Source organism: Euleptes europaea, chromosome 1, assembly GCF_029931775.1.
Source record: "Euleptes europaea isolate rEulEur1 chromosome 1, rEulEur1.hap1, whole genome shotgun sequence".
Taxonomy (NCBI): domain Eukaryota; kingdom Metazoa; phylum Chordata; class Lepidosauria; order Squamata; family Sphaerodactylidae; genus Euleptes; species Euleptes europaea.
In genome coordinates this window covers 173,141,743-173,155,513 of record NC_079312.1, presented here as the reverse complement: position 1 = coordinate 173,155,513, position 13,771 = coordinate 173,141,743, and the positions used below count along the sequence as shown (strand labels likewise).

General features: G+C 45.9%; 1 protein-coding gene across 1 annotated transcript in view; it reads right to left on the bottom strand.

The window, feature by feature from the left end:
• Positions 1–1,759, bottom strand: part of SLC27A1 (solute carrier family 27 member 1) — a 44,145-nt gene extending 42,386 nt beyond the window's left edge. The window contains exon 1 of the mRNA XM_056858224.1: positions 1,593–1,759. Coding sequence (XP_056714202.1) covers positions 1,593–1,759 — 167 coding nt within the window. The remainder of the gene's footprint in view (positions 1–1,592) is intronic.
• Positions 1,760–13,771: the final 12,012 nt, after the last annotated feature.

The window sequence follows — 13,771 nt, the reverse complement described above, 5'->3', positions numbered from 1 at the left end:
CGGCAATTGTGCATGGACTTTTAGATATTTGGAAATCGTTTATAGAAATGTTTGTGTACATAAGAACATGACATAAGAACATAAGAAAGGCCATGCTGGATCAGACCAAGGCCCATCAAGTCCAGCAGACTGTTTACACAGCGGCCAACCAGGTGTTTCTAAGAAGCTCACAAACAAGACAACTGCAGCAGCATTATCCTGCTTGTGTTCCACAGCACCTAATAAAATAGGCAGGCTCCTCTGATCCTGGAGAGAACAGTTATGCATCATGACTAGTATTCATTTTGACCAGTAGCCATGAATAGCCTTCTCCTCCATGAACAAGTCCACTCCCCTCTTCAAGCCTTCCAAGTTGGCAGCCATCACCACATCCTGGGGTAGGGAGTTCCACAATTTAACTATGCATTGTGTGAAGAAAGACTCCCTTTTATCTGTTTTGAATCTCTCACCCTCCAGCTTCAGCAGTTGACCCCGCGTTCTGGTATTATGAGAGAGGGAGAAAAGCTTCTCCCTGTCCACTGTCTCCATACCATGCATAATTTTATAGACCTCTATCATGTCGCCCCTTAACCACTGGATTTTCAAGGCAATGATAGATCCACCACCACTGTTATATTTTTTGCCTTTATGTATATCTTTTAAAACTATTTTTTCTTTGTTTTTTCTGTTTGTCGGGAAGGCAATAAAAAGGGGGGATTTAAGTGCTCAGCACATGTCCTTTTCCTGTCCCTGGCTCTCAACCCAGCCTACCTCGCAGGGTTGCTATGAGAATAAAAGGCAAGAAAACTATCTACTGTAGAAAGAACTACAACCAGCCCCATGTTTGAGAGCGTACTACTACGATATACTGGGTCCCACTACCAGATTACATCAAAAAGAAGAACAGGGCTGTGGCACTAAGATTTGATCTGAGTTTCGTTGCAGCAATGACCTCAAGTCTTTTGGAAAGTTACCAGCAGGCCTGGAGGAAGACGTCCCATTCCTTTCACCGCGGCTGAACGGAATGTTATTTACCAGCTGATGTTATCGCCATGCTATGAAGAGCTTCAGCTGCCCACTTCCTCACATTAAGAAGGAGGAGGAGGAGGAAGAGGAGGAGAGTTGATTTTGATATGCCGACTTTCTCTCCCACTTAAGGGAGAATCAAACCAGCTTACAATCACCTTCCCTTCCCCACAACAGACACCCTGTGAGGTAGGTGGGGCTGAGAGAGCTGTGACTAGCTCAAGGTCACCCAGCTGGCTTCATGTGTAGGGGTGGGGAAACCAACCTGGACTTGTCCGCTGCTTTCCTAATATGTATACAAGACTTTAGTAAATGGGAACAAGATTTAACACAAGTTCTTTCTTGACCTCCACAGGGCTTAAGAGCAAAAAATCCAATTTACTACAAGCTTCTGCTCCCAACTCCTTTAGATGAAACTTAACTTCCTTGAGGTTGATGGAAGATACCCTTCTCCCACCCACCTAAGCCCATTAAATTCCTTAGCCCTGAATTCTTTAGCACTGAAACAGCTACAGAGCTGTCACTGGGCGAGAGAGATTCTCATTTAGTATCCTGCACACTACAACACAGGAGGCGCTTGTACTTACAGAAGGTCCCTCAAGGCAGTCTTAAAGACAATCCGGAGAAATCTCCAGCCGCCAGTGCCAATGTAGATGCCCAGAGCAGCCGCCACACTCCACAACCAGGGCATACCAAAAAACCGCATTAGGCCAAGAGTCCCAAAAGCAGCAGCGCAGACCCCGATCGTGTGCATTCTGAAGGGGAAAAAAAAGAATGTTAGATGCAGTTTTGATTACTGGGATTGTTGCGCATCAACAACATTAAGTGTGTGGGACAGAGCATGACCTGGATGGCCCAGGCTAGCCCGGACTCATCAGATCTTGGAAGCTAAACAGGGTTGGCTCTCGTTAGTATTTGGATGGGTGACCACCAAAGAATGTCTAGGGTCCTTTTGCAGATGCGGGCAATGGGATTGCAGCAAGGAGCAGGAAGGGTTAACCAAGGCAAGAGATACTGCAGAAAAGCAAACATGTATTTACTTCCTTCAATTATACCCGTGCCTTTCACCCCAATGCAACTTACATCCTCCTCCTCTCCTCTATCTTATCATCACAACAACCCTGTGAGGTAGGTTAGGCTGAGCTGATATGACTGGCCCAAGGTCACCCAGCAAGCTTCCATGGCAGAGTGGAGATTCGAACCTGGATCTCTCAGTCTTTGCTGGAAAGAATACCCTACTGTGATGCATTCTGTGTGTAACTGCCACCATCTAGATATTGTACCTGTTACAGAACACAATGGTCCTCCCATTTCCTGAAAGGTCAGAGCCACCAAAGGTATATTATACTGGTGATCCAATATTTCCTGTGCACAACCTTGAGAATGCCTCCATAGGGAATGCTGAGAACCTAGCTAATAATACCACCTGGGCACCATGAAACAAAGGATGCATACAGGAACATTCTTAATGTTGGCCTATTAACTGCAAAGAATCACCAAAGTTGAAGCACAGAAACCTTTGTACAATGGTCTTGCAGGTGAATGATCAAACTACAGGTGCCTTTTTTAAGCACTTTAATAGTGATCACTTTGGAATCTCCCCTCTTCTTCGAGGGATGCACGTGACCACAATAACTCCAGACTTAATGCTTCTACGGCTTTTTTATAAAGCACCACACACCCTTTCTTTTCCATTCTCCCTTAGAAGCTCCTTGATTCATAAATCTTGAGCAGCATAATTCCAAATCTGTTGTTTAAGGGACATAAGATGCATTTTGCTGCTACCAATTTAACCTTACGATCGCTGTCACTTAATGAATAGGGAATTCGCTCAGACACAGAGTTACTAGTCCGATCTGTTAGGAGAGGAATAATATATCTTGATCTCAGATGCTCATACAAATGACGTTCCAGGAACATGTGTGCTAGACAATCAACAGAACCAGAAGAACATGGGCAGGTCCTTTCCGAATAGGGTTGGTTCATGTATCTACCTTGCATAACCATAGAAAGGTTAGCCTTCAATCTAGCAAGAGAAAAAAAGCTCTTATGAAATGAGGAACTGTCAAGAAATAGGTAGAAGCAGGTAGGCAACCCTTCCAGTCATGTGAGAAAGAATAAACGAGAGCCTCACGGAATCTTAAAGATATCAATCTTCTCTTTCCCCTAGTAAAATTTCCAGGATTAACACCCACTTTCTCAGATGCCCAACAAAGTCAGTTGCTCTAGTCCACGACGGTTTTTTATACTCCAGTTTTGAAACCCTGATCATTTTTAAGGTGCCAGAAGACTCCTGCACATTTTTGCTGCAAGAGATTAACACGGCTACCCCCTGTGGAATCATTATCACATGAGAGAGAACTCTCCCGCATCAACCTGTCATCGAACTGCCTGTGAACAGACCCAGATACAATTCTATCATGACGAGTTGGGCGACTTTCCCTCCGTCTCCCTTTCTAACATTGCAATCCTAACCAGAGTTACACCCTTCTAAATCCATTGAAGGGGATGGGCACCGACGGGCTTGGCTCCGCTTAGGAATGGGCCGTAAATCACCTGCCCAGAAGCCAACAGCATTTCCTTCACTGTCCACTGGAACAGAATGGGAAGTGAAAAACGGCCCGGAAGAAACCAAGATGAGTAGCCCCCATGGCGAGGGGCCAGGCAGACTCAGCGGTGCCAACACCTGGCAGTCGTTCACCCACTGCATCCTCCAGCAAACTGGCAGCAGTGCGTGAGGAGATGTTTGGGGAGATGATGCCCTATGAGGGGCGGCTGAAATGCTTAGGGCTGTTTAGCTTGGAAAGACGGCGGTTAAGGGGAGACATGACTGAGGTCTATAAAATTATGCATGGTATGGAGAGAGTGGACAGGGAGACGTTTTTCTCCCTCTCTCATAATACTAGAACGAGGGGTCATCTGCTGAAGCTGGAGAGTGAGAGATTCAAAACAGATAAAAGGGAGTCTTCCATCACACAATGCAGAGTTAAACTGTGAAACTCCCTGCCCCAGGATGCGGTGATGGCTGCCAACTTGGAAGGATTTAAGAGGGGAGTGGACCTGTTCATGGAGGAGAGGACTATCCATTGCTACTAGTCAAAATGGATACTAGTCATGATACTTACCTATTCTCTCCAGGATCAGAGGAGCATGCCTATTATATTAGGTGCTGTGGATCACAGGCAGGGCAATGCTGCTGCAGTCGTCTTGCTTGTGGGCTTCCTAGAGGCACCTGGTTGGCCGCTGTGTGAACAGACTGCTGGACTGGATGGACCTTGGTCTGATCCAGCAGGGCTTTCCTTACGTTCTTATGATATCAATTAACCACTGCCAGTGAAAGGTCTTAGTTGAAACCCTCCATTGTAACTGTAGGCCTTGTTTTAACACGTCCATATCAGGCTGGTTTTAAAAGAGAGAAAGGAAGCTGACTATATTTTTTTTAAGAATGTTGAATCAACAATTCCAGGGTTTTTTTTGGGGGGGGGGGGAATCCTCCCATTATTACCCACCCTGCTTAACCTTCAAAATCAATAGCTCTCAAGTAGAAAAAAGAAGAGTTGGTTTTTATATGCTGACTTTCTCTACCATTTAAGGGAGAATCAAACTGGCTTACAATCACCTTCCCCTCCCCATAACATACACCCTGTGACGTAGGTGGGGCTAAGAGAGCTGTGACTAGCCCAAGGTCACCCAGCTGGCTTTGTGTGTAGGAGTGGGGAAACAAACCCAGTTCACCAGATTAGCCTCCGCTGCTCATGCTGAGAAGCGGGAAATCAAACCCGGTTCTCCAGATCAGACTCCACCACTCCAAACCACCGCTCTTAACCACTACACCACGCTGGCTCACTGGGGATGCAAAGCTGCATCCCCAGTGATTATCTGGTGGGAAAGAAGAAGAATGTGACACACATTCACATGGAAGCATGCGACAGAGAGGAAATCTAATTATTAAATCAAACTGGGAAAAATGCAAAGAGCGGGCTTCGGCTTGTACAGCTGGAAGCATTCCCGGGGCATCTGAACGAACACTTTCTACCGCATGTTGTCCCTGTGGGTGCCAAGATCACAGGGAGGAATTTCACAGAGCAGTCTCCAACTTCTCAGGCTAAGAGGACAGCTTCAAGGAAAGAACATTTCTGCCTGTGGAACAACTTGCCAAAAACGCCTGCTAGGCCCCTGCGCACCTTCTTTTTCTCAGACCTGTTCAGACAGGCCTTCAACTGCTGCTCCCGCTTCTGAGGGTCATTTGGCTGCTGTTTTATTTATTTTTTTAATTGGCTCTATTTTAAGTTGCATTTTAAATTGCATTGGGAACCAGTCCAAGAACCACTGTGGTGGAGAGCCAGTGTGGTGTAGTGGTTGAGAATGGTGGTTTGGAGCAGTGGAGTCTGATCTGGAGAACCGGGTTTGATTCTCCACTCCTCTACATGAGCAGCGGATGCTAATCTGGTGAACTGGATTTGTTTCCCCACTCCTACACATGAAGCCAGCTGGGTGATCTTGGGCTAGTCACAGTGCTCTTAGAGCTCTCTCAGCCCCACCTAACTCACAGGGTGCCTGTTGTGGGGAGGGGAAGGTGACTGTAAGCTTGTTTGATCCTTCCTTAAGTGGTTGAGAAAGTTGGCATATAAAAACCAACCCTTCTTCCTATCATTATATTAGTTATTATTTGTACATCAACACTGCACTTTGAAAAGTTGTACTTAGGGTTTGTGATAAGTTAGAGCAGGGCTGTCAAACATACGGCCCATGGGCCGGATCCAGCCCCTTGAGAGCTCTTATCTGGCTCGCAAGCCAGCCATCCCCTCCAGTCCTGATCTGGGCTGGCAGGGCATGACCCGGCCCAACCAAGAAACATTTATGTCATATCCAGCCCTCATAACAAATGAGTTTGACACTCCTGAATTAGAGGTTCATTCAGATGACAGACACATCTAAGTAAAAACTGGGAGAGCCAGCACGGTATAGTGGTTAAGGTGTCGGACTAGGATCTGGGAGACCTGGGTTCAAATCCCCACTCTGCTGGGCAAACTCGCTGGGTGATCTTGAGCCAGTCACACACTCTCAGCCTCGACCCTCCCAAGTATTTGGACACCTCCAAGGAATACTAGGGGTGTGATGCAGAGGCAGGCAATGGCAAATCACCTCTGAACGTCTCTTGCCTTGAAAACCTATGGCAAACAAAACAAAGCCACTAACTACTGAAAACAAATGTCAATTTTTAAAGGCATTTGTGTTAAGCAGGCATCAGGCCGGTCTTCCTGTCTGGAGATGCCAGCACATACAACAGATGTCCAATACAAGAAGCTTCGGTATGCTGCTTTCAATTGCCGCAGCCCTTCCCATGAAATTACACCATAAAAAGATAAGCTGCCATCAATATAATTGCATTCTTGGCTTCATCCATCTGACCAGTCCTACATCAGCTGAGCGACTGGCAATATTTAACTGGTCAATTGATCAGCATGCCAATCCGAGCTGTAAGCTGCTTGACGGACCCACTGGTAGAAGAATTGGGAAGTAAATCTAATGTGTGTGTGTAAAGTGCCATAAAGTCGCAGCCAACTTATGGTGATGTGGTAGGCACATGAAGCTGCCTTTTACTGAATCAGACCCTTGGTCCATCAAAGTCAGTATTGTCTACTCTGACCGGCAGTGGCTCTCCAGGATCTCAGGCAGAGGTCTTTCGCATCACCTACTCGCCTAGTCCCTTTAACTGGAGATGCCGGGGACTGAACCTGGGACCTTCTGCATGCCAAGCAGATGCTCTACCACTGAGCCACAGCCCCTCCCCAAGAAGAGGGGCAAGAGGCTAACAGCCCCTCCCCAAGAGGCTAACAGGGGCAGTTTGCTATTTCCTTCCTCTGCACAATGACCCTGGTATTCCTTGGAGATCTCCCATCCAAATACTAACCAGGGCTGACCCCGCTTAGCTTCTGAGATCTCAGATCAGGCTAGCCTGGGCCATCCAGGGCAGGGCAGTAATTCTAATACATAAATAAATATAGGCATCCTCATCAGTTTGCCAGCTCCTGTTTGGCCCTGAATCAGAACTTTTAAATTTAAAACTGACGTTTAGTCATCCACAGGTCTAGAAAGGAAACATTTTGTCCTAACCTCAAACATTCTTTTGAACGTTTTCCCCTTTGTGTGTGTGTGTTGCTTTGTTCTGGACTGGAAATGAAATACAGTGTATGTGAGAGAGTCTAAATTAAGTCATCCCTGGTCTGCGCCGCTGCTTAGGTTTCATTTGTTCTGCTCATGTTTAATTTGGCTGCTTCATGTACACGTTTTTATATGGGTCAGAGGGGATGTTTTTATGTTAATTTGTTATCAATTGTTCTGCTGCTTTCAATGCGTTTTGCTATGGGTCTGGGCTGCATTTAATACAGTTTAAATTTTATTATTATTTTTAATTATTTATTAAACCCAAAAAAAAGGAATACAAATGGTTAATTGGGAAGTTGTTTAGGGCAAGTAAATGCATAATCTAAGTAAAGGGGGCTATATACTAATAAATACAGCAAGGAATAAACTATCTAATTACACCCAACTGTCTAAAAAGAACTAATGACAAGATCTAACTACAAAGCAAAACTAGAACTAATACAACAATAAACTACAAAAATCTAGTCACAACAACCTAGGAATTAAACGATGATACACAAAATAAAACAGTAAATACAAAATGCAAAAATCAACAGCTAAAATAACAGGGGGAGATCCAATGATTTTATTATGTTGTGAGTAACCTGAGAACCTTTGGACTGAGGGGCAGGATACAAAAATGGTTTGAATAAATAAGTCTGCACACACAAGCAAATTCTTAGACGCCAACCTCAAATGACGAAGTGTTCCAAGAATCGTAAAATCACAAATGGTATGAAGAAAGTGGACGGAGACATTTTTCACCCTCGGTCATAATTCTAGCAGTCAGGATCACCCAGAGATGGGTAGTAGATTCAGGGGAGAGAAAAGAAAGTACTTTTACACGCACACATATCATTAACTTATGGAAGTCACCGCCACAAGATGTGGTGGTGAGCCATTGAGTAGGGACATTAAACAAATTTATAGATGATACGGCTAGGAATTTATATCAGCTGGGACAGTTAAATGGAGCCTCCGCATTCAGAGGCAGTATATCTCTGAATACAAACAACGGGGGAACAAACAGCAGGGAGGGCTGTTGCCTTTGTGTTCTGCTTATAAGCTTCCTGGAAGCATCTGGCTGGCCGCAGTGGAAATAGGATGCAGGGCTAGACAGTTGTTTGCTCCAAGGGCTCTTTTTTATGGTGCTGATCAAATCTAGAAATGTTACAGTTCTGGGCAACAGGAACCGAGGAATCAAGTGAATGGTCCTATTTTCTATTTCCACCCTGGCTTGTTTCTGCATCAGAAACATCAGGAACGGAATCAAACTTGATACTGATTGGTGGTGAAGGAAAGTGCCATCAAGTCATAGACATAGGGATTTCAAGGAAAGAGACGTTCAGAGGTGGTTTGCCATTCCTTCCTCGGTGTAAGAACCCTGGACTTCCTTGGTCTCCCATCCAAATACCACCTACGGCCAACCCTGCTTAGCTTCCAAGATGTGTGAGCCAGCGTGGTGTAGTGATTAAGAGCAGTGGTTTGGAGCAGTGGACTCAGACCTGGAGAACGGGGTTTGATTCCCCACTCCTCCACATGAGCGGCAGAGGCTAATCTGGTGAACTGGATTTTTCCCCCCGCTCCTACACAGAAAACCAGCTGGGTGACCTTGGGCTACTCACAGTTTTCTTGGAGCTCTCTCAGCCCCACCTAGCTCACAGGGTGCCTGTTGTGGGTAGGGCAAGGGGAGATGACTGTAAGCCGGTTTGATTCTCCCTTATGCGGTAGAGAAAGTCGGCATATAAAAACCAACTTCTTCTTTTGAGAATGGACTAACCTGGGCCATCCAGCTCAATGCTGATATTGCTTACGATTCAGGAATATTGTGGCTGGTTTCAGTCACCGTTTTTTAAAAATGTGAGAGAAGGGAAGGGCACAACCAAAAGGGGGGAAAAACTCAATCAGATAAGTAGAGGGACCTTCAAAGGTTGATTTATCATGGGTTGATGTACACACATCCGGAAACATTGTTAATTCTATACCAGACTGTATGAACAACCGTCCATGTGGCAATGCCCATGATTTGGGCTAAGAATTTACACCAAGCCACACAAGATAATAGATAAAAATCCCTCATAAGGTACATTTCTGGATGTGTTTTTAATTACTTTCGGTATTCATAACCACTGAGGAAGGCCTATTCAGGCCGAAACACATATGACCAAACCTAAGCTAGCAGCATACAAAATAAGCAGTGCAAAAATCTATTCAAAAAGCCTAGTACAAACGCCACTATAACACTGACACCCAATAAATATACTAAACACAAATGCCACCATAACGCTGACAAACAATAAATCTACTGTTACAGCAACTGCTGAGCAAGTTATAAGGTAAAAAGGTAAAGGTCCCCTGTGCAAGCACCAGGTCATTCCTGACCCATGGGGTGACGTCACATCCCAACGTTTACTAGGCAGACCTTGTATATGGGGTGGTTTGCCAGTGCCTTCCCCAGTCATCTTCCCTTTATTTATTAAACCAAGTTATATTCCTTCATTTATCAAATAAGGCAAAAAAAAGTTGGTAGCAATGAGGAAAAGAGGGCTTCATAAGAAACAGTTTCGATAATGAGCCCAGGGTGAGTTCAATATGCGAAGTAAGTGGTTAAGAGTTCCTGTAATTCTCTTATCTCTGTTGCAGGAAAGTTACCCACAAAGGCTGTGTATTGGAGACAGAAGAGGAGTCGTCTCGCCACGCCCCCAAGGAGTTTCTGGCTTTCTTGTGAAGCTCTCTTTTCCTCATCCCTACGAACTTATTTGCCTTATTGGATAAATGAAGGAATATAACTTGCTCAAAAAATTGCTGTAACAGTAGATTTACTGTTTGTTAGTGTTATGGTGGCATTTGCATTTAGCATATTTATTGTGTGTCAGCCAGCGTGGTGTAGTGGTTAAGAGCAGTGGTTTGGAGAGGTGGACTCTGATCTGGAGAACAGGGTTTGATTCCCCTCTCCTCCACATGAGCGGCAGATGCTAATCTGGTGAACTGGATTTGTTTCCCCACTCCTCCACATGAAGCCAGCTGGGTGACCTTGGGCTAGTCACACTCTCTCAGCCTCACCTACCTCACAGGGTGTGTCTGTTGTGGGGAGGGGGAGGGAATCTCTCAGCCCCACCTACCTCACAGGGTGTGTCTGTTGTGGGGAGGGGGAGGGAAGATGATTGTAAGCCGGTTTGAGGTTCCCTTAAGTGGTAGAGAAAGTTGGCATATAAAAAACAACTCTTCTTCTTCTAGTGGCATTTGTATTAGGCTTTTTGAATAGATTTTTGAACTGCGTATTTTGTATGCTGACAGCTTTGTTTAGACATTAGTACAGCATAGAGTTCTTGAGTTTGGTTATTGCTGAAACACAAATGGTCCGGCATTGGTCATTTATATTGCATGCATATCAACTCCGTGTATAAGAATTTTGTAACGGGTAATTTTACATGTGGCCTGCAATACAGAGAAGGGAACGGACCTGGAGACAGTTCAGAACCGAGCAACACGCACCAACGAAACACAATGAAAGCATACAGAATCGGTGGCATAAAAAGCAATGGGTTGCGACACAGGGGTCAGCTTAAAGAGAAGGCCAAAAGAAGCACATGGTATCAGCCGGCAGCTATCTAGGCTGCAATAAAGATGACAAGAAGCTATTTACTCGAATCACATGGAAAGGAGAAGAATCACAGCGGACACAAACGGGATAATAGGAAATACTTCTGAGCCATGCATAGATAGGCAACAGAACAGGTTACTTAGTAGCAGGGAGAAAACACCGTATCACTATATGTGGGAATGTTTAAAAAAGGATGGGGAGAGAGAGGGGGGGGGAGAGGGAGAGAGAGAGATAAGAATCTGCCAGAGACAGAGGAAACCCTGCCGATAAGGAGACAGTCCCTGGAACTGGCTTTATTCAAATAACTGAAAGTCTGCTTTCAGATCCCTGCCGGCAATCCATTTGTCTGATGCCTACACTGGCACCTGTCTGTCTTTTCTAGCTCAGCACATTCCCAGACATAACTAAATAAATTATTACACTTTATGCTGCTGCCAATCCTGGCCATGTACCTGTCGCACGAAACCCTGGCCCACCGATGCAACAGTTTCTCGGGTCAGACTTTTTGACCCTACGGCGCGTTCAGCCTGGCAAGCCGACAGCCTTTCAAAACCTGACAAGACGGCCAGGCGTCTCCTCAACAAAGGGCCTCAGGCGCAGCATGGCCTCGCATTTCTCTGAACCCGCCACACCACCACCTCTAATCACCGTGCCAATCTCTTTCCTTTCTCCTGGGCTCTACTCTGAACAGAGCCACATGACACAAATCCCAGTGTAAAGCCATACCTACAGAGCAAAACTTTTCATTCCAAAGGACTTCCAAACCAGACACCACACAAGCAAGGGGTGAGGATGTGAAGTAATTGGATGCCCCCTTCCTAGGAGCGCCCAGTGACCAGGAAAACTCAGCCTGGGTAGCTCTTGTGTTTAATGAAGCACTGGTCTGTCAAGGTTAGTATTGTCTGCTCTGACTGGCAGCTGCTCTCCAGGCTCCCAGACAGAGGTCTTTAACACCACATTACCTGATGAGAGCCAGCATGGTGTAGTAGTTAAGAGCGGCAGACTCTAATCTGGAGAACCAGGTTCAATTCCCCACTCCTCCACATGAAGCTTGCTGGGTGACCTTGGGCCAGTCACACACTCTCAGCCTGGCTTGTATTTGGACGAGAGACCTCCAAGGAACACCAGGGGCGTGACGTGGAGGCAGGCAATGGCAAACCACCTCTTAGCATCTCTTGCCTTAAAAACCCTACAGGGTCACCATAAGTCAGGTGTGACTTAATGGCGCGCGCACACACACAGCTAGATATCCTCACCTGGAAGACCCAGGCTAGCCCAATCTTCTCAGATCTCGGAAGTTAAGCAGGGTTGGCCCTGGTCAGTGCTTGGATGGGAGACCACCAAGGGAGTCCACGGATGCTATGCAGAGACAGGCAATGACAAACCACCCCTGAATGTCCTTTGCCTTGATAACCCTATGGGATCACCATAAATTGGGTGGAACTTGATGGGAAAGAGGTTCTCTCGGAACTCTCTCAGCCCACATTGGGGCAGGCGATGGCAAACCCTCTCCAAACGTCCCTTGCCTTGAAAACCCTAAAGGATGGCCATAAGACAGCTGTGACTTGACAGCACTTTCCTCCACCACCACCATTACCTGAGGAAGAGATCTTTGACTCTCAAAAGTTGAAAATCTTGTGGGTCTCTAAGGTGCTACAAGACTCAAATTTCGCTCATCGCCCATCACCTGGCGCTTTTATCCGAGATTGAACCTGGAACCATCTTGGGCATGCACAGAAGATGCTCTGGTACTGGATCAAGGACACACTCCGTATAAAACACCTGGGTTTTTAACCACTTCTTTCAGGATTTTTTTAAAGTTAAAAGTTAAGGAACTGGGGAGGGAGCTGTCGTTCTCTTATGTCGTTACAATCAGTCTGGGACTCCCAAAATCTGTTGCGTCTTTACCCCTGCCTTTCTCCAAGGCACTCAAAGTAGCATCTATAGTTCTCCCACCCCTTTTCCATTTTTACAATGACCCTAATGTTAGGCCTTGCTCCCTAACAGGAGTAAAGGCTTTTGACCTGGCCTGGGCCAGTGTTTGGCTACGTGTCAAGACTTCGGTTGTCATGCCTGTTAACTCTGTGTATTGGGGGTTACCACACTTTGTATTCCCAGCAATGTATTAAGAGTTTGAAAATGTTATTAAAAACATCACTTTAAAAGGGTTTTTGGATACCACGGCTTATAAATGGTTGGAAGACATCTTCACAGCTAAAGAGGCCAAACAAATGTGAACAGTATTTTTTATAACATTTTCAAACTCTTAATACATCGCTGGGAATACAAGTGCGGTAACCCCCATAGTTTCCCCCGTCCTGTTTTTCCCCAGCTCTGCATATGCTGGGCCGCTGTTTAGTCTTCATCCCTGGGAACTGCTTATCTCGGGACTGCTTGCTCATGTTTACTTCCCAAGCCTGTATTGCTTTTAAACATGTAACCTGCCAACGTTTCCTCATTACAAGCCTTACCTGTTTGTAGACAGTCAGTTATTTAATCTGTCCTGTTGCTCCTAATAAAGTATTACTGCTTCAGAACTACCTGCCTGGATGAGTTTGCTTATGGGATGCTAGGGACAGACGCCTGATCCTGACACCTGGGAGGTAGTCTAGGCATAGAAGGGAGAGTGACCGAAGGGGCTGTGGCTCAGTGGTAGAGCATCAGCTTGGCATGCAGAAGGTCCCAGGTTCAGTCCCCGGCATCTCCAGTTAAAGGAACTAGGCGAGTAGGTGATGCGAAAGACCTCTGCCTGAGACCCTGGAGAGTTGCTGCCAGTCTGAGCAGACAAAACTGACTTTGATGGACCAAGGGTCTAATTCAGTATAAGGCAGCTTCATCTGTTCACCCAAGACTGTGTCACATCTACACTCACATTCGAGCCCAGTCCTTGCCCAGCACTCTTAACCCATACAGAACGCTCAGCTCATTAGCAGGAGATGCTTTTCTTACCCCACGTCCCACCATTCCACCAGCTCATGCACCTAATGTCACAGCTGCCACCGCTAGCGGAGGAAG